At 42.7% G+C, this 26,880-nt stretch overlaps 1 protein-coding gene across 2 annotated transcripts in view; it reads right to left on the bottom strand.

Moving 5' to 3' along the window:
- The window catches only part of GRIP1 (glutamate receptor interacting protein 1), a 687,426-nt gene extending 660,965 nt beyond the window's left edge, over positions 1–26,461 (bottom strand). For both annotated transcript variants that reach the window (XM_019952473.3, XM_019952475.3), the window contains exon 1: positions 25,767–26,461. In XM_019952473.3, coding sequence (XP_019808032.1) covers positions 25,767–25,824 — 58 coding nt within the window. In that variant the 5' untranslated portion in view covers positions 25,825–26,461. The remainder of the gene's footprint in view (positions 1–25,766) is intronic.
- Between the last annotated feature and the right edge of the window lie 419 nt (positions 26,462–26,880).

Below are 26,880 nucleotides of genomic sequence, written 5' to 3'. Positions count from 1 at the left end.
TCTTGGTTTTAAATGGCCTCACTAGTGTGGGGAGATAAAGGCTAGCAGGTGTGTGCTGTTCCCTGACAGAGGCCAAGGATGGCTCTGCAGGTGCCGGGGACTGCAGCCGAGAGGACGGTCCTCTGGGAGCCCTTGCAGGTCTATTGCCATCGTTGGAACTGATACAGCATAGACTCTTCCTTTGGTTTTCAGTCTCTTAAGAGCCATGGATTAAATATTCATTTTTATTACATTATCTCCTGGAGCCTGCTGATGGAAGGAATGGATAAACAGTGGAAAAAAGTCCTAAAGTCAGCTAGGAAAACTTGGGAAGATCTGAAAATCTTTTCACTTTCACTAAAACTGTAAGTGTCCAGTTCCCAAATATCTTCTTTGTTCTCAGAGGACAAGAGAGGGTGATCCTAAATTCTCAGTCAAAAGCAAAATATATCAGCCCCTCTTAAAAGAGATACAATGAAAAGTATGGAGGCATAATGTTAGAGGGTTTTGGTTTTTTTTCGCTTGTTTACTCGAAGATCAAAAAAGAAGGCCTATCCCAGAGCAAAGGAACGAAGCAGAGGACATGTGGCTTCTAGCCACCCGCTCTTATGTAACCACCACCGTCACAGTCAGGGTAATCCCTTCTCCCAACAACCAAGAATCACGGTGCGCCCTCCCTACGCAGTACCGTTTAAGGCCAAACAAAAACTCCATAATCCGGAAAAGAGTTTATAAACTCACTAACACATTGCTGTGAGGCTGGACGTAAGTCATGCCTGCGACATTTGCATTTGTAGAAGGTAACAAAACTTGAAGTTTAAAAACAGGGAGAATCTAATGTGGAATTTCAAACAGCCAATAGATAAAGAAACAATCTGGAAGGAATTCAAAGGCATTTCACAGCCACTGAATTGAAACAACTTATTCAGAGCCCACTCCACCCACGAGTAAGACTGACCCTGAGAGCACCTTTTATAATAGAGCCACGAGTTTTAATCTTAAAACACTTGCCTATTAATTCTGAATATTCAACTCTAAAAGAACTAGAAAAACACACTAATGCTTAGACAAAAGCTTATGATGCTTCCAATTTCTCCCCAGAGCTATTTCCATCAGTTTGTTCCTAGGGCAAGTAGCTTGTAAGGGGGGTGGGTAGTAGGGGCATTTCTTCGACCAGTTAAATATTTTTGCAGAAGGAAACCATGTTACATTCTCCTAATGGATTTAATCCAAAGACTTTTTCTCCTAAATTTCACATGTAAATTGCTCCCATCTTGAGAGAACAAGGACTTGTAGATACTAAAGAAGTAAATCAGAAATTAAGCTGCTTGGAGTGACCACTGATTCATCTGGTATTATTAAACCTTTCTACCATTTTCTTACTCACATTTATCTTCTATAGAAAACTAAAGTGATTACAGTTTTTTTATACAGCTTTTTCTAAGTGACTGTACACTTCCCTTCAAAATCTTTGAAATAAAAAGCTCCTGTGAAAACCTAGTACAACTGTGGTCATAATTACTGTAAAATTCCCATTGATTCCCAGGACGTTATGTATCGCAATTGCTCTTTATCTCATTCTTCTGTGTTCAAGCTGACACCAGCTACTTCCAATTCTCCTCTAGTGACTGTCATAATGTTTCTGTTTCAGAATTTAAACAGATTCTAATCTAGAGTCATGTACTATACTAGTCTACATTTCTTTAAAAACCCTCAAAGAATTCTACAACACAATCCATGCCCTGAAGACATTATTTTAAAATGCTTTTTGCATCTACTAATCCAGAAGGAGAGTCTGAGTTGGCCAACACCATAATTTTTACTGAGTACTTCCTATGTACTAAGAGTTTTACATATGTTAGTTCATTTAATCCTCACAACAACCAGATGAGGATGGTATTGTAATTATCTCCATTTCAACCACTAGCAAACTGAGACACAGAGGCATTAAAGACTTGCCTGGGATCATAGAACCAATAAACGGCAAAGCCAGAATTTGAATGGAAGCAGGCCATCTCTAGGGCCTGTGCTGTCAACCCTACCTTAGCTCTGCCCATGGAGAAAATCAAACAGCACAGAGGAGATGGGATTTGATTCACTTTGTTGTATAGCAGAAGCTAACACAACACTGTAAATCAACTCTACTCCAACAAAAATTAACGTAAAAAAAATTTTTTATAAATAAATAATTAGCACCTAAAAATTAAAAATAAATTTTAAAGCTTTTATAAATAACAAAAGCCATTATAAAATTAATTAAATAACATTGTTTAGGAAAAAAATCAAGACATCTACACTGCGAAGAATGGGCCATTTTATTCTCAAATTTTTTTTTTCCTTTAAGTTAATTAGCAAGCAAAATACTGTTGATCCTGTGTCAGGGGAGTGAGAAGCGGATACGGAAAGGGATGGGGAGGGAGACATAGACAGTGACAGAGGAAGAAAGAGGTCCAACATCAACTTTTGCTGAGTTTTGAGGAAGCAGGAAAACCCAGATCATGCTACTGCTTAGAGCCCTGTTAATAAGTTAACAGGAAACACTGTATTACTTGAGAAAAATGTTCTTTCTGCTGTGTTACTCTTCCAACCCCACAGCATGTCTGTTACAGGATGCAGCTTTCCTGTAAGGGCCATCATGAAGGCCCGTGACCTTTTGTTTTAGTTTCCTGAGGGGAAAGGGAGTCCCTTGCCCACAGTCTGGGTCTGGGGAGGCCAAACTCTACAGAGAGCAGAGGGCTGTGGAAGCCAGTGTGAGACCTAATGGAATTCCCAGGTCATTAAGGAATTAGCCTCAAGTTTCAACTCAGGTGCAGCTCCATTAAATAGAAGACTGAGAGGAAGATGCCCATGCTGGCTGTAGGCGGGTCCAGACCACTCTGTTTGGAGGCTGCGCTCGCACATGTGACACTTCACACCGACTGAGAGCTTTGTCCACAATCACCGACACCGGTCAAATGCTGGCGATGACACCAGGGATGCCAGCACCGCCAGCACTGCCACCGTAGCCACCAGACCTGCACCAAGTACAGGGATGACTGGACACACTGGCCAGGCCTGAATAGTGGACTCCTTAGAGGGGAACATGAACCTGAAACACACACGACTAACTCCCCCAATTCCGGGATACACATTTTGGCTGAAGCACACCCCAGCGGTGAGGCTGTCTTTACTCAGCTCTCTGGAGAGAAGAGCACTCCACAGAGAAAAGATGGAGACAGAGGGGCAGCAGCCACTTTATCATCTGACGAATCTGGAAAGAAAGCAACCTGAGCTCTCTTCACTGACCTCTGCTTCCCAACTGAGTTCAGCCTCCAAGTCAAAGCCAACGAGTCTTCACCTCCTGGCCCCCTGGAAGGGGCAGGAACGTGTACAGTATGGTGCTGAGAGCAATGACTGCGGAGACAGAGGACCTCCGTCCTCAGCGCTCCCCTCCATGATGCAATCTCACGTGAAAGGGCAAGTATGCAATCCACCTGGGTTCCCGTCTACCCAAGACTCCTGACACTGCTTCAGTTCTCTAACCAGGCTTTTTGCTCTATGACTAACTCTAACACGACTGAATTTCAGGCTGATTTTAATAATTTTGAGCCCTGAGTTTTCTATTTTCTGGTGCATTTACATAGGTCATAATTAATTCTCGTACAACCAAAATACAGAATGTCCTGACCTCTGCTCAACATTTTAAGCCATTCTTGAACTCTTTTATAACTTTAAATTTAAAATATCTTTATTTTTAATTCAAACCCAGTTTTCAAACACAAAGCATAAAAACAACGCCTAAACTTAAGGGACTATCTAAAACATTTCAAAACACAAACCAATTACACAAAATAAATTTATGCATAAGTATAGAACATAATTAAAGTTTATTTAGAATCACGGTAGTGGGATCCTTCACTATAGGAAATAATGCTTGAGTGAAAATTTAAATTCCCTCATCTTACTTTAAAAGAGGAAAAGGAAAAAACACACCATTATCCTAAATAGCCGTTTTCAGAATTTTAATTATATTATTGCACTCTTTATGGCATGCAAAATAAGAAGACTAAAGAATTACCAGGCTGTTAAACTTGCATTTACCTAATCAAATTGACATCGTGTTGGACTTTTTGATTTGTTGAATGTAAGTTTTTATCTATTTGATATACAATTACCATTTACTACAGAAGTGTTTTAACGAAAGCAGCATCTTAAAGGCTTTTAAACATACCAGTAAAACCAAAGATGTTTTAGGAGCTCAATAAAATCATGAATTCTGGTAGCTTTAATTAAATCTATTAAATTCCCATCACAGCTTGGACATAAGTTCCTATTTTCCTATTTAAAGAGAGTATTGCAAACATATAATAAATAACAGCAATTAAGTTTCGTGTTTATTTTTCTAACTTAAAAAGCAATACATTTTTATTGTAGAAAATTTGGGACATAGTGAAAACTATAAAGGAAAACAATCCACAATCCAATTGCAAGATAACTGTTAATATTTTCATGCACTTCCTTTTAAGCTTTTTTCTGTTTTGTTGGGTTTTTTTTTTTTACACAATTGAGGTGAATACATTTACAATTTAATATCTTACTTTTTATACCCAATATTTAAGAAGTCTGCATTTCCCATGGTATGGAAATCCTCTTTTTAAAAATCATTTGGAGCAAAGGTTTTGTTCACTGCTGTGTCCTCAGCACTGAAGCAGTGGCTGGATATTTGTAGGATAAATTAATCATCAGATGACTTATCCTATCATTTATTACCCCATGACCACCGTTCTGCACATACAGGCTGTTCTCAATTTTTCACTATTATGGGTAATGCCATGTATCTTTTTGCATAAAGACTTTTCAGGGTTTAGGATTATTTACTTGGGATCAAATTCCAGAAGTTGAATTACTGGGCCAAGTCTTGTATAAACAATTTTAAGACTTCTGATACCAATCATCAGATTGCTTTCTCCAAAGTAGTACCTTTGGAGTATCTATTTCAGCACTCTTTTTGAAAAAGCTTTCCTGCTCTAACAGATAAAAAGTTATCTCGTGGTAGTTTTACTTGTAGGTCTTTAATTACCTATATTGACTATTTCTCCAAATATGTATTAAACATTTGTATTTCCTGTTCTCTGAGCTGTCTAGCCATATCATGTAGCAATTTACTCAGTCACTCTGAATTCCTTGCACCAGTAGCCATATTCTTCTATTCCCTGGGTGTTTCCTCTTTCACCTCCTTTTCGGCAAAAGTTGGTTCTGTTAAATCTCTATATAAACTTCAAAACATTGTCATGTTCACACAGGGACACACACACCCAAATTTGATAAAAATTTTTAAAACATTGTTGCTTTTAACACAATATATATACATTGTAGAAAAATTAGAAAGTATAGGTAAACAAAAAGAAAATAAAAGTCACAGATAAGCACTGTTTACACTTTAGTATGTATCTTCCCAAATTTTGCTCTATGCTATACCATTTTTAAAAGAACATATGTGGGATCACGTGTGCATACTGTTTTGCAATTGTTTTTTTACTTAACTCTATTTCATAAACAGCTTGCCATATCATCAAATGCCCTTCATGGTATTTTTAATGCTAACAGAACACTACGGTAGATAATAGCGTGGACTTTAAAGGCATACAGCTATGAGTTCAAATGTTGCCTCCAAAATCCAAATTAAAAGACTTAGTTTCTTGGGATCCCTGGCGGCACAGTGGTTAAGAATCCGCCTGCCAATGCAGGGGACACAGGTTCGAGCCCTGGGTCAGGAAGATCCCACATGCCGCGGAGCAACTAAGCCCGTGCACCACAACTACTGAGCCTGTGCTCTAGAGCCCGCGAGCCACAACTACTGAGCCCATGTGTCACAACTACTGAGCCAACGTGCCACAACTACTGAAGCCCATGCACCTAGAGCCTGTGCTCCGCAACAAGAGAAGCCACTGCAATGAGAAGCCCACGCACCGCAACGAAAAATAGCCCCCGCTCGCCACAACCAGAGAAAGCCCGCATGCAGCAATGAAGACCCAACGCAGCCAAAAAATTTTTTTAAATAAATTTTTTTAAAAAAAGACAGTTTCTTTAAGCCCTTTGCTCATCAGTAAAATGAGGATAACAATACTTATTTTATACTGATTGTTGTTTAAATAAAATAATACAATTTATAAAGCAACTTAACAACATGGTGATAACAGGTGTTTAATAAGCATTTATCAAATTAAGGAAGATTTGATTAAAAGTTATTTTGTTTTAATTTCCATCTCTTTGCTTTTCTTGTATATTTGGATTTGTACTTCTGTGTGCACACACACATGTGACTTGTGCTATGCCACTCTTCACATCTTTTTCATATTTCTTTTTTTTTATAAATTTATTTTATTTATTTTTGGCTGCGTTGGGTCTTCGTTGCTGCGCGCAGGCTTTCTCTAGTTGTGGCGAGCGGGGGCTACTCTTCGTTGCGGTGCCCAGGCTTCTCATTGTGGTGGCTTCTCTTGTTGCAGAGCACGGGGTCTAGAGCACAGGCTCAGTAGTTGTGGCACATGGGCTTAGTTGCTCCACAGCATGTGGGATCTTCCCGGACCAGGGCTCAAACCCGTGTCCCCTGCATTGGCAAGCAGATTCTTAACCACTGCTCCACAGGGAAGTCCCAATCTTTCTCATATTTCTACTGGGGTGCTTTTTGTCCTTGTTGCTTTGAATTCATTTATTCATTTATTCATTCACTCATTCATCCAACAATGACTTATTAAAAGCTACTGTGTGCTTATTTTATCAAGGATAGTAAACTTTTATCTTTTATGTTGCAGATGTTCTTTCTAGTTTATAGTTTGCATTTTAATTTTGTTTATGGTAGGTTTTGGTGTACAGAAATATTAAACTTTCATGCACGTATTCTATTTCTTATTTTTTGTAACATGCTCAGAAATTTCTTCTCTACCCTAAGGGGATCCTTTATTATTTGGAGTGAAAAACCCTGTTTTTTAAAAAAAAGTCTGAGGCCTGAAATGAAGAAAAACAAAATAATTGGTTTGATATAGAACCACCTTTATAAAATATCTGTTTTGCACTCTAATTTGTTTTTCAAGAGCAGGCCTAGCGTATTCATTATTTGTGTTTCCGGCAACTAGCACAGCATATGACACATAGTAGGTTCTCGACAAATGCTGACTTTCCTCAGAGAGAACAGAGCAGTCAGAAAAGGCAAACTCAGTAACCAAACATCAGAATTGAGAGGAAAGATCTTAATTAGGCTGACACTACAACACTACAGAGAAAACATCAAGAAAGTTCAAAATCAAACATTCTACAGCACTGTCGTTCTTCTGTTGTTGAGGAGATAACACCTGCTCTTAACATTTTCTCAAGCCCCAAATAGCACTACTAGTCTATGGGGCAACATTTCTCTTAGTGTGCTCTGAACTACATTACCCTTCAAGATGCTCCAACAGCAAGAATCCTATGATCAAATAAATTTGGCAACCACTTCACATTGCTTTACCCCTTCTCGTCAACTCACCCGCATACCAGAGGCACAATGAACTTCTGCATAAATAAACCTCTGAGAAACTCTGCAGGTACTCATTTTCAAAGGAGACAGAGAAGAAACTGAGTTCAGAGTTTATCTGGGGTACCCAGACAGAAAGGAGGGAACCAGGGAAATGATGGGTCCTAGCAAAAACTAAAATCAGTATTCTGGGATTCAGGAAGATCCTGGACAAAGCGCATACTTAGGACACAGAAAAAGACCAACGACTGGAGGAGACACAGACCAGGCAGGAGGCATTCAAGGATGTCGGCAGGACTTAGGTTACATGGTAGACTGGGCAAGAAGCAAGCACCAGCATCCTGGAAGATCATGCAGCAGGAACCAGGAACAGGAAGCAGGGACCCAGGCGTGGCTGAAGATGGAACAGAGAGATGTGGCAGCCACATCACCCCAACCAAGAGCTGGGCTGGACTACAACATGCAGTGGGATCCCTATGGCTACCAATCATTTGCTTCCGAGCCAGGCTAATTATTCAACCCTCATTTACTAGGGGCAGGGCAATGCACTCTGTGCAGGGATTTTTTAAAATTTTCCACTTGACGATCTGTCCACTACGGTAAAAGGCGTTATGTGTGAGAGCTTGGATTATAACCAGCCCCGTGTTCCTGATTTATTGCAGTGATGCGTAGCATGCATTTAGACTGGTACCCTGGCAGTACATTCTTTAAATCTACTGTGATGGGACAGAGTACCAAGTGGAAAGGGCCATCAGCGCTGACGTCAACAACAAATCAAGTTCTCCCAGGCAGGGTTCCCCTGGGAGACTCAGAACCGGGTTAGACAGTGCACAGAGTGGGGTCAAAGAGGTAACATCTAGGCATCAGTGGAATGAGAAGCCAGGCAGCTCCGTTGGCTGTAAATAATGCAGGGTTCCAGGGGCAGAAGGGGTCTGGGCTGGCAAAAGAATCCTCTCTGGATCCCCGGTTAGCTTGGTCACAACGCTGTCAGAGTGGCTCTGCTGTTTTTGCTCTGTATTGCTTTGCATTTGCCTGTAAGCATTTAACTGTAGTGTTGACACAAAATCTTCATAAATCATCACGTCTTTGCAGGTTTTCTACACTGAAGGATAATAGTTTACTTGGTGTGTTTAGTTTATTGTCTTGGTTTAACATATCTTGAAAGCCTTGCAGTGAACAAAGCTATTCTTCAAATGCAGCCACTGACAGGAAAAGGACTGGAAATTCTGATTCACGAGCTTGATGTCAAACCGAACCACATGTCAGCAGTGAAATAAATGGAGGCATATGGTTTTAAAATCAGTCCTTTTATCCTGAAACAACGAGTTTCAGGCCCTTAAGTCTGATGCAAATTAGCCTAGATGAATTTCTAGGTTATGTTCATAATCACTTTTTCAAGTACTTTTAACCAGTTGTTACTATTACCAAATATTTATATTAGCGGCAGAAATTTGTGAATGACCCCCCTTACTCCTCACAGGATACAGCGATCTCCAAACATCCTGGCACCCACCTTGAAAAACAATCCTCAGGTAACTGCATCACCCACAATTACACAAAAACCTGGACTTATCTTGATATCATCTTGTAATTAGCATACTCCTCTAGATTTTACTGACAGGTACCTTTAGAGCTACTCTTAAAAGCTACTACAACCCTGCAGAGTACGTGTTGTTATGTTCTTTTTACAAAGGAAACAAAGGAGAAGCCAAATAATTTGTCGAAGGCCGAAGAGCCAGTTAGGGTAGGAGTTAGTATTCAAATTCCATTCTGACCCTACAAGCCGAAATCTCTCAATTATCTTGCAGTATAGTCAAGTTGCCTAAATTGTTTTCCCATAATAGAAAGTAAACTTTTGATCACTGAATATCTTTCCTCATCCACTGCATACATCCCAAATCTAGATGACATGACAAGGAACCCAGGAGGGGCCTTCGATTCATTTGGGAGTCTTCCTTAAGTTAAACAGTCTACAGGAGGTGAAGGGGTTTAGATCAATCGATCAACAAGTGATTACTGAACGCCTCAGACTTTTTTGTGCCAGGCATGACAAAAAAAACATAGGGAAGTAATAGAATTGATCATTATTCTGATAGCCTAATGTTGGGGGATGAGGGGGGAAACCGAGCAAATACCTTGGGAACTTAGAAAGAGATAAAGTAGGGATCTTGTGAGAATAAAGAATCACTGATACACAAGCAAATGACAGTTCACATGTAATAGGAGCCTAGGAAAATTAGTTGTTAAAAAGGTGCTTTGTGGGGAGGAACAATTGCATTAAATCGGTTTCCTTAATCTAGGTATGATTCATGGTTATGCTGAAATTTGAGGTTATGTACCATGCAATCAACCATATCTAAAGAAAAAATATTGTACTAGTTAAGAGTGCATGTACATATGAAACACTGCCTTAGAACCAAGAACGGGGCTATACAGGGACTTCCCTAATGGTGCGGTGGTTAAGAGTCTGTACTTCCACTGCAGGAGGCATGGGTTCAATCCCTGGTCAGGGAACTAAGACCCTGCATGCTGCGCGGTACGGCCAAAAAAAAAAAAAAAAAGAATGATGCTATATAATAACATTATAAATGTTTTCCTAAGAGTACATATAAACATTCCCTAATAGGTCTGCCATGTAACTATTCAGCCCTTTGGTTTCAGTAATAAGAAAGGAAATTAAGTACTGCTTCCTGTATTTCATATCAAGAAAAAAACAAATGACATAATAAATTATTCAGTTAAAGGCCTTTTTTATTTCACTCCATTAGAGTATAATGAATTGGCTTAGAAAAATTAGGGTAAAATATACTAATCTTCATTTTACTGGCATGTTATTACACACTTGGTAAAACCAACTGGACTTATCTAGGGCCAGAAGGAGGCTGTTAGAAAGATACTGCTTTCAGTTCTCTTCTAAGAATCAACAATGAAAAAAAAATATAAAGAAATATGTAAACTATTCAGGTTTGCTTTTTAAAAACACCTTGTCCTTGGTACAGCTTCTTCAAATGCCACATATAACAAGAACAAAAATGATTTTTTCACTTAAAGCAATTGCATGATGTAATCCAATCATGTGTCCTGGTACCAGGTAGTAATATACTCTACTCTTGACTTGTACATAGTTTTTGCCTCTAGATAGAGGGGAGCAGATAGGCTTATTTCTTTCTTACCATGATTTTTCATAATGCAAACTCATTTTGTCTCATTTATTCATTCATTTCACAAATATTAAATATCTACACAGTGCCTTGCACCATGGTAGGCGGCGTGGACATAAATAAGGCCACGACACAGCTGCTGACACAACAATCATATCTCAGAACATCAAGAAAAAGATTTTCACTGTAAAACACTCCTCGGTCATTTTTCTGCTTTACAACACCAACTGTATCATCAACAGAGGTATATTCTAGCAGAAAATATTTATAGTTTTAAGACATTAAAGAGCACTTTTCAAGGGTCAGTCCACAGATTGCCAGTACTGGAAGGGAAACTCTACTCATCTTCCTCCTTTCTTCTTCAGCCCCAAAGGGGAGACCAGGAACAATATGGGAGTAGTACTAAAATTGTTCCTGTTTCCTCTTCCCCTGGAATCAAGATGGCGTAAAGCTCAAACGCAAACCCTGAAAGCAAATCGTAAATAGGAACATAACTACTCCGTCATCTGAAAACCATTTCTCTTGCTTTCTTAGTACCACTGCCTTGGCCCCTCAATTCACTCAACAGATTTACTGAGCGCCTATGGCAAGCCCAATACTTCTGTGTGCTGGGGATGGAGCAGTTAACAAAACAGATAAAATCCCTGCCCTCGTGGAGCTTCCATTAACAAAAAGCAATAGGCTATACAACATACGCATAAAAAAGTAAAAGAAATAGCACGTCCTAGGGTGCCATGGGAAAAACGAAAGCAAGGAAGAGAGAGGAGGGGTGTTGGGGAGGTTACTATTTCAAGTACAGCTGGGAAGGGAGGCCTCACTAAGGAAGTGACATTTACACCAAGCCTTGAAGAAGGTGAGAGAGGGCGTGACACAGGCAAAGGGGAGGGGGAGGGCGAAGAAAGACCCTGAGACAGAAGCCAACTGGGTGTTTCTAAGGCCAGGGTGCCTACAGTAGACACAACGGGAAGCCACTAAAGTGTTTTGAGCAGACCTCAGATATTTTAAAAGGATCACTATGCCTGTTCTGCATAAAATATTTGTCAGAACAGAAGACAAGGGGACAAACAGAAAACCCAGCTTGGAGGAGAATGCAATAAGCCACATAAATATAGATGATAGTGGCTTGAACTGCGTTGGATGTGGCAGAGGTAGATGACAATGGTCAGATTCGAGATATATAATATTTTGAAGGTAGAGTCAACGGGATTTTCTGACAGACTGGATGTGCAGTGTGAGAGAAACAGAGGGTCCCAGGAAGATACCAAGGGCTCTGACATGAACAAGCGGTAAGATGGATGTGCCATTTACAACGATGGGGAACACTAGAGAGGAGCGGGTTTGAGGGAGCGAACGAGGAGCTTGAGTTTGGATATGTTCGGTAAGTTGCTTGCCTGTTCGACCTTCAAATGAAGATGCTGGAAGTCCTGTGAACAGGGAAGCCTAGAGTTCAGGAAAAGGACCAAGCTGGAGACACAAATTTTGAAAGCATCATGTATTGATGACCAGATGACAGCACAAAAGAAGAGGAAGCACAAAGACCAAACCCTGGTGCACTCCAATATTTAGATATCAGGGACCTAAGGAATAAACCAAAAGAGACCAAGCAGGAATGAGAAGGGAAGGAGGACAATGTGACAGTCTAGAGGCCAAGTGAATAAAGGCTTCCGGGGGGGAGTAGTTAATTATCTCAAATGCTTCTGACTGGTCAGGTAATACGGGACTGAGAATTAGCTAGCAGGCTTAACAATATGGAGGTCACTGGTCACCTTGGTAGAAGGAGACATAATAGGGCACAAACACTGGATTGGACTAGGTTCAAGAGAGAATAAGTGGAGAACTATTCAATATTAAAGAGTGAATACAGACAAATTTCTCAAGGGATTTTGCTTTTAAGAGAAGCAGAAAAGTGGAGTGGTAACTGGACAGAGTAAGCGTCAAGAGAGGGTTGTTTTTTAAAGTGGCTGAAATAACATCATGGTTGAATGGCAATAATTCAGTAGAGAGGGAAACTAATGATGCCGGAGAGACAGAGAACATGCTGGAGCCGCGTCCTGGAGGGGGCACAAGGGCATGGGATCTGATGCACAAGTGGAAGGCTGGCATTGAATAAAAGCACACAGTTCAACCGTAGTAGCAGGAGTGAAGACAGAATATACGGGCACAGATGCAAACAGAAGTTCTCTTCTAATGGCTTCTACTTCCTAAGTGAAATAGGAAGCAAAGTCTTTAACAAAGGGTGAGAATGGAAGCAGAGGCAGTGAAGATCTGAGGAGAGAGGAGAGAGCAGGAGTATGGGTCAGCTAGGAGAGCAGAGGCATGAATGAAGACCAAGCAAATGCAGCTTGGTAACCCAGCAGCACTAAAAGTGCGCTTGAGAGTGGCAATCTTGAAATTAAAGTGAAACCAGTCAGCTTGGCCGAGTGTTTTTCTCCAACCATATTAAACGGCAGAGGTAAAAATTAGGGTGGTAGAAATTTGAGTTTAACCAGGTTTTCTAGATGAGACCTATGACATGGAAGAGGGAAGAGGAAATTAAGAGTACACCCAAGAGACTGATTATATATGAAGGAATTGAGGCTGGAAAGAAGGGAAATGAGGACGTGAGAGGGGCGTGGAATAGTAAAAAGGGGGTGAGATCAATGGGTTTTAGGTCCTCGTGGGATTGAGGATTATTGGAGTCAGGATCACAGAGACTGAGTTAGAAAGATAGGTGCTGACTGGAGAGCAAGACACCCGAAGATGAGCCAGAGGGGAGCAGTCACTGGCAGTGACAAGGTTGAGGGCAGCAGTTCTCAAACAGGGTGGCTTTACCACATTCCTATAAGTAAGTGGGCGTTCCAAAAAGTTTTTGGTAATGTGGGTGAGGTCTATTCATATTTACCATATTAAAATTAAAACAGAAAATTTGTAAACATAAGGGTATACAAGTACACATTTCACTAGCTGCCAGAATGAAGATGTTCATCACATGTCATGTAACCTCTGAAAACTGCTGTGCACTCATAAATGCATGAAAGTTCCAATGGCAATTCATGTCTGAGTATCGTTATGGAAATTAACAGACCCTCGGAAAGTGTCTTAAGAACACTCACTTTGAGAACTGCTGGTCTAAGGTGTGGCCATGAGGCAGACATAACAACGGAAAGAGAGGAAGATGCAGGGCTGAGAAACGAAGAAACTAGAGGGACACTTTATGTGAAGACTGAAATCACAAGAATTACGACGGAAGTAGGGCTGGAACAATAGTGAGCCAGGAGTGGAAGTGGTCAAAGACTGCAGGAAGTGACTGCAACAAGGAGAAACCATGGTTTATGTGGTCTGATGGCATGAGATTCAAAATTCAGGATTTTTAGGAAGGAGAGAAGAACAGTCTGGAAGTAGCAAAGAAGGACAAAGAGGACCTTCTACTCCTCCTCCAAGGGTATGTGAGAGAAAACTGCCACCACTTGAGAGAGCACAGTGGAAGCAATGAGTATGTCACCTTCTGTTCAAAAGGAGCCGTTTCCAGACACTTAAAGATGAAATTTATAGGAACATTACCTAAACCATTGATTAATCTTCTGTTCCTGCCCGTTCTGGACTGAATGTTTGTGTCTCCCCCACTCCTAACCCTGCCAAGTTCCTATGTTGAAACCCCTGACCCACAGTGTGACTGTATTTGAAGACAGGGCTCCCAAGGAAGCAATTAATGTTAAATGAGGTCGTAAGAGTGGGGCCCTGATCCCACAGGATTAGTGTCCTTAAAAGAAGAAAGAGTAGAGAACTCTCCCCACCCCCACCCCCCAACCTCGTGCATGCTCCAAGGGAAGGCCGTGTGAGCACACACAGACAGGAGGCAGCCACTGGCAACCCAAGAAGAGCACTTTCACCAGAAACTGGCCTTGCTGACACACTAATCAAGGACTTCTGGCCACCAGAACTGTAAGAAAATACATTTCTGTTGTTTAAGACTCCCAGCCTGGGGTATTTTGTTATGGCAGCACAAGCAGACTAATACACTGCCCTCCCTGCTTCTTCAGCATGAGCAGCAGAGGCTGAGAGGGTAGGATTCTGAGTCAATGCAGTCATGGAATGCAAAGCCCAGATCACACTTGATAATTTTAGGTGACTGCTGGCAAAAAAACTAGGGCTACTCTTTGGTGGTAGGGTAAACATGTATGTATGTATGTATGTGTGTGTGTGTGTATATTTGCATTCAAATTCACTAGAAAGCCAGATGAGGTGCTTTCTTATTTCTTAGTAGATGCAGCACTACGGGTATCTGATTCTAGCCTGGCAAACTGTCATTCTCTTAACTAAAATTATAGGGGGGGAAGTGAAATAGTAATAGAGAAACTAAATTTATATTCCCTTGTTCAAGGTTCACATTTAACGAAAATGTGCTCTGCACATACTAGAAAATTACATATTTAAAAAGAAACACTTGAATTCATCTGAAAAATCTAATTTTAAATGCCACTCTCTCTTTTTTTTTTTTTTTCGGTACGCGGGCCTCTCACTGCCGTGGCCTCTCCCGCTGCGGAGCACAGGCCCTGGACGCGCAGGCTCAGTGGCCATGGCTCACGGGCCCAGCCGCTCCACGGCATGTGGGATCTTCCCGGACCGGGGCACGAACCCGCGTCCCCTGCATCAGCAGGCAAACTCTCAACCACTGCACCACCAGGGAAGCCCCCGCCACTCTCTTTTAATCAACAATCCTGACACTTCAGAAGAGGGCAAGGTAGAAATCCTTATGACTAACTAAGTTGAGGATATTAGTGCACTTTTTCAATGGAAATTCTGAATATTGATAACAGTAGAAATACTTGACATCAGAAGGTATCAAGAAGGAAAGCTATTCTCAGATTATATATCAGAATACATGAACAAATAAATATCTACTACATTATTATCTGAATGTTCACCTACATTATTTTCCACTGTTTTGCTGTTATTTTTAATGTGCTAACAGGTAAAAGCTACATTCATTAACTTTTTCTCAAATGATGAACTGTACCTAAAAAAGACATAAACTCTAGTAACTTATGCTGTCAAACTATCAAATTTTCATATTGTCTGCTATATTCAACAACTGTGAAAGCAAAAGAAATGAACACTTCACCAGTAAAAAATATATTTATCAATTCTAACATCAATTCATACAAAAAGTCTTGATCTCTTCTAAAGATCTTTATTCTAAATACAAAGTAAACCTTTAAAATACATGAATAACAGAAAATGCACATTGCAATTACACGACCAACCATGAAAAGAAATATGTCAGTTCTCAAGTTCACACGTTTGCTGATGAAATACAAAGGGCAGATTTCTAATAAAACTATTAAGTGAGAAAGGTGTGTGTACAAGGTAGGCCGAGAGAAGGTATTGGTCAAAATTACTTGCCAGCCTCAAGCTACATTATCTCTGGGCTATTAGACAGTTCTTCTCTGTATCTTTTTTCCCTGACATTCAGATCTTAGGGACAGGTGTCCACCTAATCATGGCCTATTGGACTCTTCTCCCTTACTATTTACTCACCCTGCTGACTCCTGTCCCTTCCAGTTTTAAGTTTTCAAGTCATTTAAGCCACTCCAGGTATCTGGGACAGCAGAGAAAAAAGAAAAAAAAAAAGAAGGGAGGGACAAAAGATCAGATGTAAGTATCCAATACCCTGCAAGGATTCAAGACTCGTGACAAGTTCAAAAGGAGAGGAAAACTAACACCTGTTTGGTTTTCAGGACATTAGTAAACATTCTGACCAATGATCCGCCTTGCTAGCATAAAGGTCCCTTACTGGGCATAGGCAGAATTCAAGGTAGCACTGGAACAATACAGTGGCAATATATGCAGAAGGTGGCATAAGACAGGTAGGGATGTTGGCACCTCCCAAGATCCCACAAACTCCATAATGATTCAGGAGAAATTGTTGTGTTCTCTGGCTCCCAGGAGGGATATAGACATGTTGACAGGACTGGAACCTAGATGAGGCCTGGGGTTTGACAAAAAGGTCACAGGCTGCATGTTACAACCAGGCTCAATGGCAAGATCCAGGAAGCCCAAATCAGCTGCCAGGATGACATTCAAAGACCAAATGGGAACAGTCGCATTTCAGTGGATACCAGTCACCAAGCATGCCAACTCCAAAGCAGTGGACGCAGTGAGGGTCATACAATGAATAAAATGCCCTTCACCCAGGGCCATGAGGATACAGAGCTTTCCCGTTCACCCGAACGCCGTCTTGGGAATGAGGGAAGGGGAAAACCCTTGAGAAATGAAACAACCGAAGAGTCTTTAAACAGGAAACTAATGTGCTCTTAATGGACAAGATCAGGTGTTTTCAGTGGGAATGGGATCTTGAAGGCAAAGTGAAAGCAGCTGTAGAAAATAAGTTACGTTTCATTTGTGTATTTTAATAGTAGTGTGTCCGTTTTCACACACACATACACCCATCCTTCTGAACTCTGCTTCCCAGCACTAGCTACATAAACATATTCTAAACCAGTACTATCCAAAGTGTGGTCTACGGACAGTGCCAGTTAGAAAACTGCTTATTACCCATCCATGGTTAGATGAATACTGAAAATGAGGGTAGGTGTTTAGAAATTCCTGCAGCAGTCTGGCATTGCCCCAACATCTAAGTCCGTGATGAATGGGTTCATCTCACTGAACACGACATAGACAAGTGCAGGTGTGGTCAGAATCACGTGGGGAGTTTCACGTGGTGCAGTCACTACAGGACCACATATCAGACTGGGGGATAAACAGCCCTTCACCACAAGTAGTCTTAGAAGTACTGATGTAGATCAGCCTAATACTACCACCAACTGCATTACCAATACTGGGGTTTGTATTTAGGATCACAATGGTGCAAAACAAACCAATGAGAAAAGAGAACTTCACAAGCAAATGACATGTTCATGCCCCGGAAAGGCCAGGTGACATCAGACTGTTGAGACCAACGTTCCACAGGAGTTCAACTAGGGAAAAAGTGAAAGTAGTTCAACTACTTTCCACAGCAGCAAGTACCATATTCATACTACAAAAGGGAATTTTGTTTCAGGCAAACAATATCAAGTCGCATGAAGTAGATGCTGTTCACTTGGAAGTTATTGATTTTTTTGGTAGTTTTGTTTACATTTCATTTGTAAAATCTGTTTTGGTTCTGTGGTTGTATGAGACCTGTAAGCATCAGGAGTTTACACCTAGTTTTACGTTAGTACATATTTAAGTAACATAACAGAAATAAAGTCAGCAGTGGAGGTCTGCAAGAATTTTTTTCTTCCCTAGAAAGGTTCCATACATGATTTCAATTTGAGAAGTAATGGTGTCTTGGGGTTTGCGTTGAGGTCAGAAGCCTAGGCTGGAGAGCAGCAGAAACTGAAGAGGGAGAGGTAGCAAGGTACACTCAGCATCTGAGCGGGATGCTTCCAAGCCCAGTGGGGAAAGAGGCTGCTTCCAAGAATTGTGCAGCCTGTGTGTATATGTTGTAATTTAGTTACATCACTTGAGTTATTTTGTTATCAATGGGAGCCTAAGGGGGGACTCTCATATTTGAACTTCATTTTGGAAAACTAAGAATTAAGATTCTTTAATGAAAGCTTCCAGTTTATGAAACAGAAGTTATGCAATAACGCCTCCATCCAGAAATGGTCAGCTAATAGATGTGCTTTAAGAATCTCAGTCTTGGGCTTCCCTGGTGGCGCAGTGGTTGAGAGTCCGCCTGCCGATGCAGGGGACACAGGTTCGTGCCCCGGTCCGGGAGGATCCCACATGCAGCGGAGCGGCTGAGCCCATAAGCCATGGCCGCTGAGCCTGCGCATCCAGAGCCTGTGTTCCGCAATGGCAGAGGCTACAACAGTGAGAGGCCCACGTACCACAAAAAAAAAAAAAAAAAAAAACCTCAGTCTTTCAACAACTTCTTCCCTTCGTAATGTAACCACGTAGCAATAATAGCTTTCACCCGATAACAACTTTAGGAGGCCTGTATGACAAGAATCATCTCTACTTTCAGATAAGCAAATGGAGGTTCAGACGGGCAGGCTGTACCTAGACCAGCTAATCAAGAACATGGCCAAGGGAGGACTTTAACCCACTTTTTGAATTTTGAGTCCAATGTAAGAATTATTTTTAAACTTTATTCATAGAGAATTTAGTTGTTTTCAGAAAATAATAATTTTTTAAAACCCCACCCAATTCTGTTAGTAGGGGAAGACATTTCTCTAAGATAATAACTACCACTTTTCTCTTTTTCCATTAAAAAAAAATCACTTTAAATTCCAGATTAGCATTCGGATATAAGTGTACAGGATAATAATTATTTTTCCTTTAAGATTAGATAGTATATGAATTTTATATAATTAAAAGAAAAAACGAGTGCATACTAAGCTATCATCATGACCCAGCCTGGTACCCAATCACTTTGGTGGTTGTCTATTTTTACATGATTCTACCAGACTATGTTTACATTTTTCCCCTACATAGATTGGGGAGGGGGGAGTAAAGAAAGGCAACATGTAGTGGAAAGAATACCAGGCTTTGTATCAAGGTACTGGGTCTCAAGCCACAACTGTAAATCTAATCAGTATCTTCACCAGAGACTTACACCCTCCACATTTCCTACGTTCACCTGCTCACCAAGCCCTCCTCCGGTACATCTCTGCATGGCCTGCAACAGGGCAGTAGATTCCTACCTGATTCCCACCTCTCCAGTCCCTTCTTTTTCTTTTTCTTTCTTTTTTTTTTTTTTTTTTTTTTTTGCGGTACGCAGGCCTCTCACTGCTGTGGCCTCTCCCGTTGTGGAGCACAGGCTCCGGACCCGCAGGCTCAGCGGCCATGACTCACGGGCCCAGCCGCTCCACGGCATGTGAGATCCTCCCGGACCGGGGCACGAACCCGTATCCCCTGCATCGGCAGGCGGACTCTCAACCACTGCGCCACCAGGGAAGCCCAGTCCCTTCTTTTTCTAATCTTCCCTCCTTGCTACCGAGATGACCTTTCTAAGACATAAATCTGATCCCTTCACTCCTCTGTTGGAAATCCTTCAATTAACTCCTCATCACCTGCTGGATACAATCTGAACTCTGCCACCTGGCATACAAAGTCCTTCCAAAGGTGGTCTCATCTTCTCCCACCCAGTCTCCCCACCGCTTGGGGAAAGACGTATTCTTATTCGACAGTCCACATGCATATTCATACTCTATGCTTCAGCCCCTTAAGAAACCAGTAGTGGTTCTTAAAATATTTTATTCCATAATGCTTTGGAACACACCATGCCCCCTGCCTGAAATATCTGTCCTCACATCCCCTCCCAACCTTCTGAACTCCTCCCCTTCCTTCAAGTCCTTTAACACTTCCTCTGTGCCACCTCCTTTGAGAGCGTCCTCAGAAGCTTCCCTCTTCCCACCTGCCCTCGGCACATTCAACCCCTCTTCTCTGCTCCCCCGGAGCTAATCTGTACAGGAGGAGAGAGGCTATCATATCCATGACTCTGTAACTATGCATAATAATCTCCTTGACAATGGGAATGATGATTTGCTCATCCCCAGCACCCAAATGTCAGTTAGTTGTCAATAACTGTTTACTAAATGTATGAAATGTGGCCTTGGGCACATTTCCCCCTATACTGGAGTTTCTTCTTCTTCATGAGAGGGTCAGACCAGAATATATCAAAGACCTTGGCCTCATAAGGCTCTGTGTTTCAACACAGCTTTTCACAAAACACTGGACTTTCTTTTTTACTGGTTTATGAAGTTTTTAAAGGATAAAAACTTATTTAAAGAATAAAAACTTATCATTTCATCATCAGGACGCCTTAAGGTGTCAAGTTTACAGATCTATATCAAGATAGCGTAAAAGTAATACCGGTTGCCATTACTGAGCCTTGAACTATATACAAGGTACTGACAGAAATTCCCCCACACTTTTTAAGTTCATTTACTCCTCCCATGAGGTAGATGTTACTTGTCCTCATTTTAAAGAAGAAAACACAAGGACTTTGAAAAGTTAAAAGATCACAGAGCTAAGAGGTGCTGAAGTGGCTTTAAACCCACAGCTGTTTGACTTCAAATACCTTGTCCTCCATCACTCTGCTGGGTGAGGCAAAGGAATCTATCCAGGACACTAGCCTCGTCTTCACATTCTACACAACACCTGATTTAGTACTTAAAGTTTAATCACTGTTGAAATAAAAGGCGGTAAGAAATTCAATCAGGCGCATTTTAATCAGCAGATGTACTTAAAGAACGTTGACTTTCCCATGAAACTGACAACACCCTTTGGCCACTGACCTGTCTAAATAAATAGATGTCTTGAATATGGAATTTTGTTCCAATAGATTTTTATATTTATATTCAGGACACCTTCGAATTTAAGGAGAAATAAACTTTCCTAAAAGATAAAACAATAGATTCAAACCCAGGTTTCGCTCTTGTGTTTGAAGAGCATTCTCTGTTAGATGTGTTACTTTGTATTACTACTATTCTTGTATTTTTTATTACTGAAGTACTATTGTAATTTAACTGAAAATAAACTGATCAAATCCTAAACGCGTTAAACCACCAGCCTTCACACAGCATTTAATGTAACCATGTTAAAACCCATGATAATCAATTCTCAATATCCTTTACCAATTTAAGTTGATCCTTCTTTTTTCTTCATGAAAAACCAATAAAGCTGCCGCAGGAAAAAACATTATCTGATGCCCCTTTGGCCACTGGGCCTTCTGATAGATAGCCAGGCCGAGAGCTCAGATGGATGGCTTTAATTAAATAAAAAGTTGGCAAAAGAGCAAATGTACAGTGGCTATTAACAATATAGTAGTTTCCTAGTTCATCGCAGTGAGGGAAAATACCTAATTCTTGTTCATTCTTGCCTTCATGGCAAATACTCTGATAAAAAGGAAAACTATGTAATATTTCAAGTCCTTGGGGGAAAAGCCATTCATTTACATGAGTCTCTTTAAGTTTAATCAAATAACTCCACTTAGAAATATGCTGACATGCCAATCCTTACAGTTAGGGTTAATAAATCTACCTAGCAAAGACAGTTTTTCAAAAGCCCAAAATATACTTTGGAAGCTTTTCCGCAGGATATGTAACTACAAAACTCTCCTCGTGAATTCTTAATGAAATATTTGGTGGAAGCTTATTAAAATTCTGTCCAAAAGAAAAACCGTAAGACATTATAATGTTAATACAATGCTAAAAACCTCATCTTAGGAAAAGTAACAATTTCTTTTACGAATTATGTCTAGAAACGGGTGCCCTCAGTCTTGGCTTTGTAACTTGAGGCAAATTTTTTCATTCTCTGAGCATCACTTTCTTCCACTGTCAGGGGAAATAATAATACCTACCTTACTGGCACGTGGTAAGGACTACACCAAATAATGCTCGGGAAATGTCAAACACAGTGCCCAACGCACAGCAAACTCTTGTGCATTTTGATCTCTTCTCTCTTCCCCACAGCATTCCCCAGTCAAGACTCAAATTTCAAATTGGACTTTTTATTAAGCAGGTTATGTGGGGTAGGGTCACCAGATCTCCTTGTGATGTGGAAAATGAAACAAACCAAAGATGTAATAAAAGCACACTACTTAAGCCCCCTGTGCCTTCTCATACATATTTTATAAACACTAATTCTTTACATCTAATAAGATCCAAATACTCTCATCTGACAGAACAGAAGCAAAACCCCAGACACAGTAATTCCTACAGGGGTCCAAAGGGAAGTCCTCAAGTTCACTTGTAGACCTCCAAAACTTATGAGAAGAACAGAAAGGCAAGAGGGAGGGGAGATATACAAAATGCATACATTTTCCCATGGAGAATATGTATACACCACACACACAAACATTTACTAACCAAGTCCACACAAATCAGAAGGGAAGCTACAAGGCAAAAGAAAGGCATCATTAATTACTGAGGCACCTATCCCTTTACACTAAGGTTTTCCTTAACAACTATATTCTCATTACACACGATCAGCTAATAAGCAGATTAAAACAACAAATGAATTGCTTAATTTAATTTGCTTGGAAGGGATATTAAACAGAACAGTTTTCAGAATCATTTATCTTCTTCTAAAACATTTACCCAAAAGTGTATTAGGCAGTTTCTAAATGGATTGGGTTTATCAGCTCAGGCAGAAAATCGGGGGGAAGACAGAGAAATGTGTCCTGAATTTTAATAGCACGTGGGTGAATTTTTACCGTACATGGGTGAATCTTAACATGTCATTTTGGAAATGACGGCATTTCCTGCAGCAACTCATATGTTACAGTTTCTCTGCTCAGCACTGCATGCGGTAGCAATAGTTCACTCAATATCATCTTGACAGAGGCATTCAAGGTGAACCCAAGTTATGAAGGGTGTGTAGGTATGGCATGAAGTCATATGGATTGGCCAGCCCTCTCTTTGTATGTGACAATACCAAGAAGGCAGGTTCCCTAAATCTTTGAATTGAGATTAGCGTTTTTTTTTTTTCCAAGAATAACGCCTAGAAATACTTGTTCAAATACATGGTCCTTAAAGAAGCTAGCAGCCTGTATTAATTTGCATTGTTTCAGAAAGAGATTTAGCTAAATAAAATCTACATGAAAAAATGGTATGCTAGAGTAGTCTCCATAATGGGTTTTAGAATGTTTAAATGTAAACTGGGGTTGGGGGAATGTGGAAAGAACAATGGTTCTATGAGCACAACCAACCTTAGAATTTAATGGTAAGATATTATAAATGGGCTTTTTGGTCAATGTTATCACCAGACAAAATTTAAAATGTATTTGTTCCCTTTATGTTCCTTATTTTCCTAACCAACCTGATAGTTTAATATTTCTGTTTATATTTGACAAGAACCTAATTCAACACTATTTGAATCACTTAAAAGGAAAAATGCTAAATACAATCTGATTTCAAATGCAAATAGAAAACTGCTCATTATTTTACAATAAAATTCTTCCAAAACAGTAAGACAATCTCAAGTAGTATCCTCTGACACATGCGTTAAAAATCAGTTCATTCAAATATATGTATATATGTATACATATATATGTATACACACACACACACAATTGAAACACAAACACCAGGTAGGAGATTTTAAAAGGAACAAAACACACATTTGTGCATTCCCCATGAAGCAGGACCTCAAAAAGAAATGCCACAACCAAACAAAAACAATACTAATTAGAAAAGCATCACTTAATATAAGCAAGAAGTAAGAAACTTTTTAGTGAAAAAAGACACCAGGTAACAAACGTTCCCTGTTTTCTCCTACTGGAGAAGTTAAGGCAGAATACCCAATTTCTGACTCAGATTTTTATGTTCTGGAGGAAATTCAGTCTTATCTCCAACAAGCAGATTAGGCGCTCATCTTTCAAAGTTACCATATATTTCTAAAAGACATAAAAGTACATTTTGTCACGCCCCAAAAATCTACCCATTTCAGCATTCTGATAAAACTTGTAGGCAGCACTGCAACGGTTTTTTAGCAAATGGATACATTTAACACCAAGTCCACTGTGACGCTGAGTTGACAGGACAGACACTCCACGCTTGACAGAAGGCTTTCATTTAGTGCTTTTACCTGGTTATAAATTATTGGTACTACTATTTGCACCTTTTAAGATATGACCTACTAAAGGGAAAAGCAGAAGTTTTTCTAAAGCAGGGGTGGCATTTTGAGTGGGTGAACGTAAGTTCGGTCACCAGAACGTGTGCTGGGAAATGAATGCACATCTCTAATAAGGAAGTGGTTAAAAAGGGATGAATTCCCTGAGTCATTAAACAGGATATAAACCAAAGACAGGTTGTGCCACCTAGAGAAAAACTGAAAATCGTACATTCGTTCTTCAGTAGTAGGCATTATTTCCAAAACCTGAAACTTCGGGCGTGCCCAATTAGCAAGCCACCTTCCGTACCAACTCATCATTCTGCTGGATTCAGCTCCCCTGACAACTCTGCCTACTCCACTCACCAGACTGGCCTCCTCACCCCGCCAGCCACGCAGCACCCTTCATCCTCGGCCCTGGCGGTTGCACAGCCCATGCGGACCCAGCGTCCTGAAACCCTTCCAACTCTAAAGCATTTTCCTCGAAGCAGGGCAGGCCGGGGTGGGAGGAGCCGAGGAATAAACCCTGGTGGACCTTGCCAGCCAGGGGCCCTCTGGACGCTAGCAGAGCCACGGCGCACACCCCCCTGGCCCCGTGCGGCCCGTAGAGGAAATTCTGGCACACTCAGTACATCATCTCCAGGTTACCGAGATGAACTCCCCGGCCAACCTCCGCACAATCCAAACACCATGAAATGACCTCAATAGAACCGAGCCTTGGAGGTGCAAAAAAGGCCTTCAACTTTCCTCGCCGCAAATCACTTAAAGGCAACGTGCCCAGTACACTTGTCAGGCTGAAGCACAAAAGGTCTACAAGCCACCTGGCACCGAGAGCCGCCTTTTACAAAGGAAACAGACAGCAATTACGAAAAGCCCGCAGTCCTGCGGTATTAACTTGACAGCGGGGACTGCACTGGGGCATAACTCATCTCCGAGGCACTCTCAGCCCGAGACCCTCAGTCTAGGGACAGCTTTCCCCCTCCTCCCCTCCCCCTCCGGAGACCTGCGGCAGCGCCCACTTGCCTTCCCCCACGCTCTTCCTCCGCCTCCTTCTTGCTGATTCTCCAGCAACTTTGGGTGGCAGCACCCTCAAAGCCCAGCCCGAGGCGGGGACACCGCGAAAGCGACCACGGGAGGGAGGAGGAAAGTTTGAAAAGTCACTTAAAACACTGCAGGACTACCCCCGCCCCACCCCGGCGCCCGGTCACCCCAGCACCCACCCCGCAGAAGGCCGCCCGGGGCTCCACGTGCAAGTGGGCCCTGGAGAAGCTAGAGTTCCCCCCACGTCCTCTCCAGAAAAAAATCTCTGCCCGTCTTAAAAGTTCCCTACTGCAGCACCCTCCTTCTCCCCCACCCCCACCCCCCCCAAAAAAAGAAAGAAATCTGGAGTTCGCACGCCGCCGCCGCCCGGACTCCCCCGCGACCCCGGAGGGCGCGGCGCCCCTCCCCCGTCGGCCGCGGACAGGTCGGGAGGGAGCCCGGGGAGAGGGAGGCTCCGGGGCGGCCCCCGGCCCGGACCCCCTCCCCGGCCCTCCCTGCCCGGTCGCCCCGCTCACCTCTCTCCTGCTCTTCCGCCTGCAAGCAGATGGGGATATTCTTCTTCCAGCCCGGCATGGTGTCTGCTCCCTGCGCTCGCTCTCGGGCTCGCTCCTCCTCGCCCGCTGGCTCTCCGTCTCCCGGGGCTGGCCGCGCCTCCCCGCGCCTCCCCACTCGCCCTCCCGAGCCGGCCGCGGCGCTCTCGGGGCTGTTCAGCTGGGCTGGGGCGCCGAGGCGTCTCCCGGGCGCATCGAGGCGGCGCCGCGCGCCCCGCGCTCGCCTCAAACTCGCCGGCGGCTCCGGGTGGCTGCGGCCGGGCCGGGCTGGCCGGGCCGGGCGGAAGGGGCTGCAGCTGCGGCGGCGGCCGTGTGGCCGGGAGGCCTGGCCGGGCCGGGGGCGGGGGGCGCGTACAGGCCTAGAGCAGGGGCTGCGGAGCCCCCGGGAGGTGGGCGCGGACGGCTGGAGTGGGCTCGCGCCGCCGCCTCTGTCCCCTCCTCCTCCTCCTTCTTCCCCTTCCTTGTCTCTCCACCGCCAGCAGGTGGGACTCGGAGCCGCCGCCGCCGCCGCCGCCGCACAAAGCTCCGCCGGCGGCAGGACTGAGGCTGCGGGTTCCCCAGGCGCCTGGTGGCGGAGCCTCCCCCGAGACGCGCGCGAGGCTGAGCGGGCACGAAGGGGGCGCGCGCGCTCACACCCTCCGCGCCCCGGGCGGCCGGCCTGCCAGGTACAGATCCTGGCGCCGAGCCGCGGCTGCCGCTCCTGCCTCCCAAAACCTAAACCGGCGGCTGCACCGGCTTGGACGACGACCTTGCTGAAGTAGGGGGCAGTGTCTCTCCCTCTAGTCCCTCCTTCCGCCGCTCTCCCACCGGCCCGGGCTGTCGCCCCCTCCCCCTAGCTGAGACTTTGCAGCTGCGGAGTCGCTAACTTTGCCCTCAGCTGAGAGAAATCGCAACTTTCGCCCGGTCCTCGCCAGCCGGGGCCGGGAATACGTTTTCTGCTCGGGTGGGAAGGGCGTGAGTAGAGAACCTCTTTTGTTTTCAGTGAAGCCGGGAGACCTTGGCTCAGTGAATATTTAATCGTTGTCTTCAAGTATAAGAAGGGTTTTATGATCAGGTTTTATGATTAGTTTCTTCCCCT

This window comes from Tursiops truncatus, chromosome 11, assembly GCF_011762595.2.
Source record: "Tursiops truncatus isolate mTurTru1 chromosome 11, mTurTru1.mat.Y, whole genome shotgun sequence".
Classification (NCBI taxonomy): Eukaryota; Metazoa; Chordata; class Mammalia; order Artiodactyla; family Delphinidae; genus Tursiops; species Tursiops truncatus.
The sequence above is the reverse complement of the archived record's forward strand: the minus strand, read 5'-3'. Positions and strand labels throughout refer to the sequence as shown.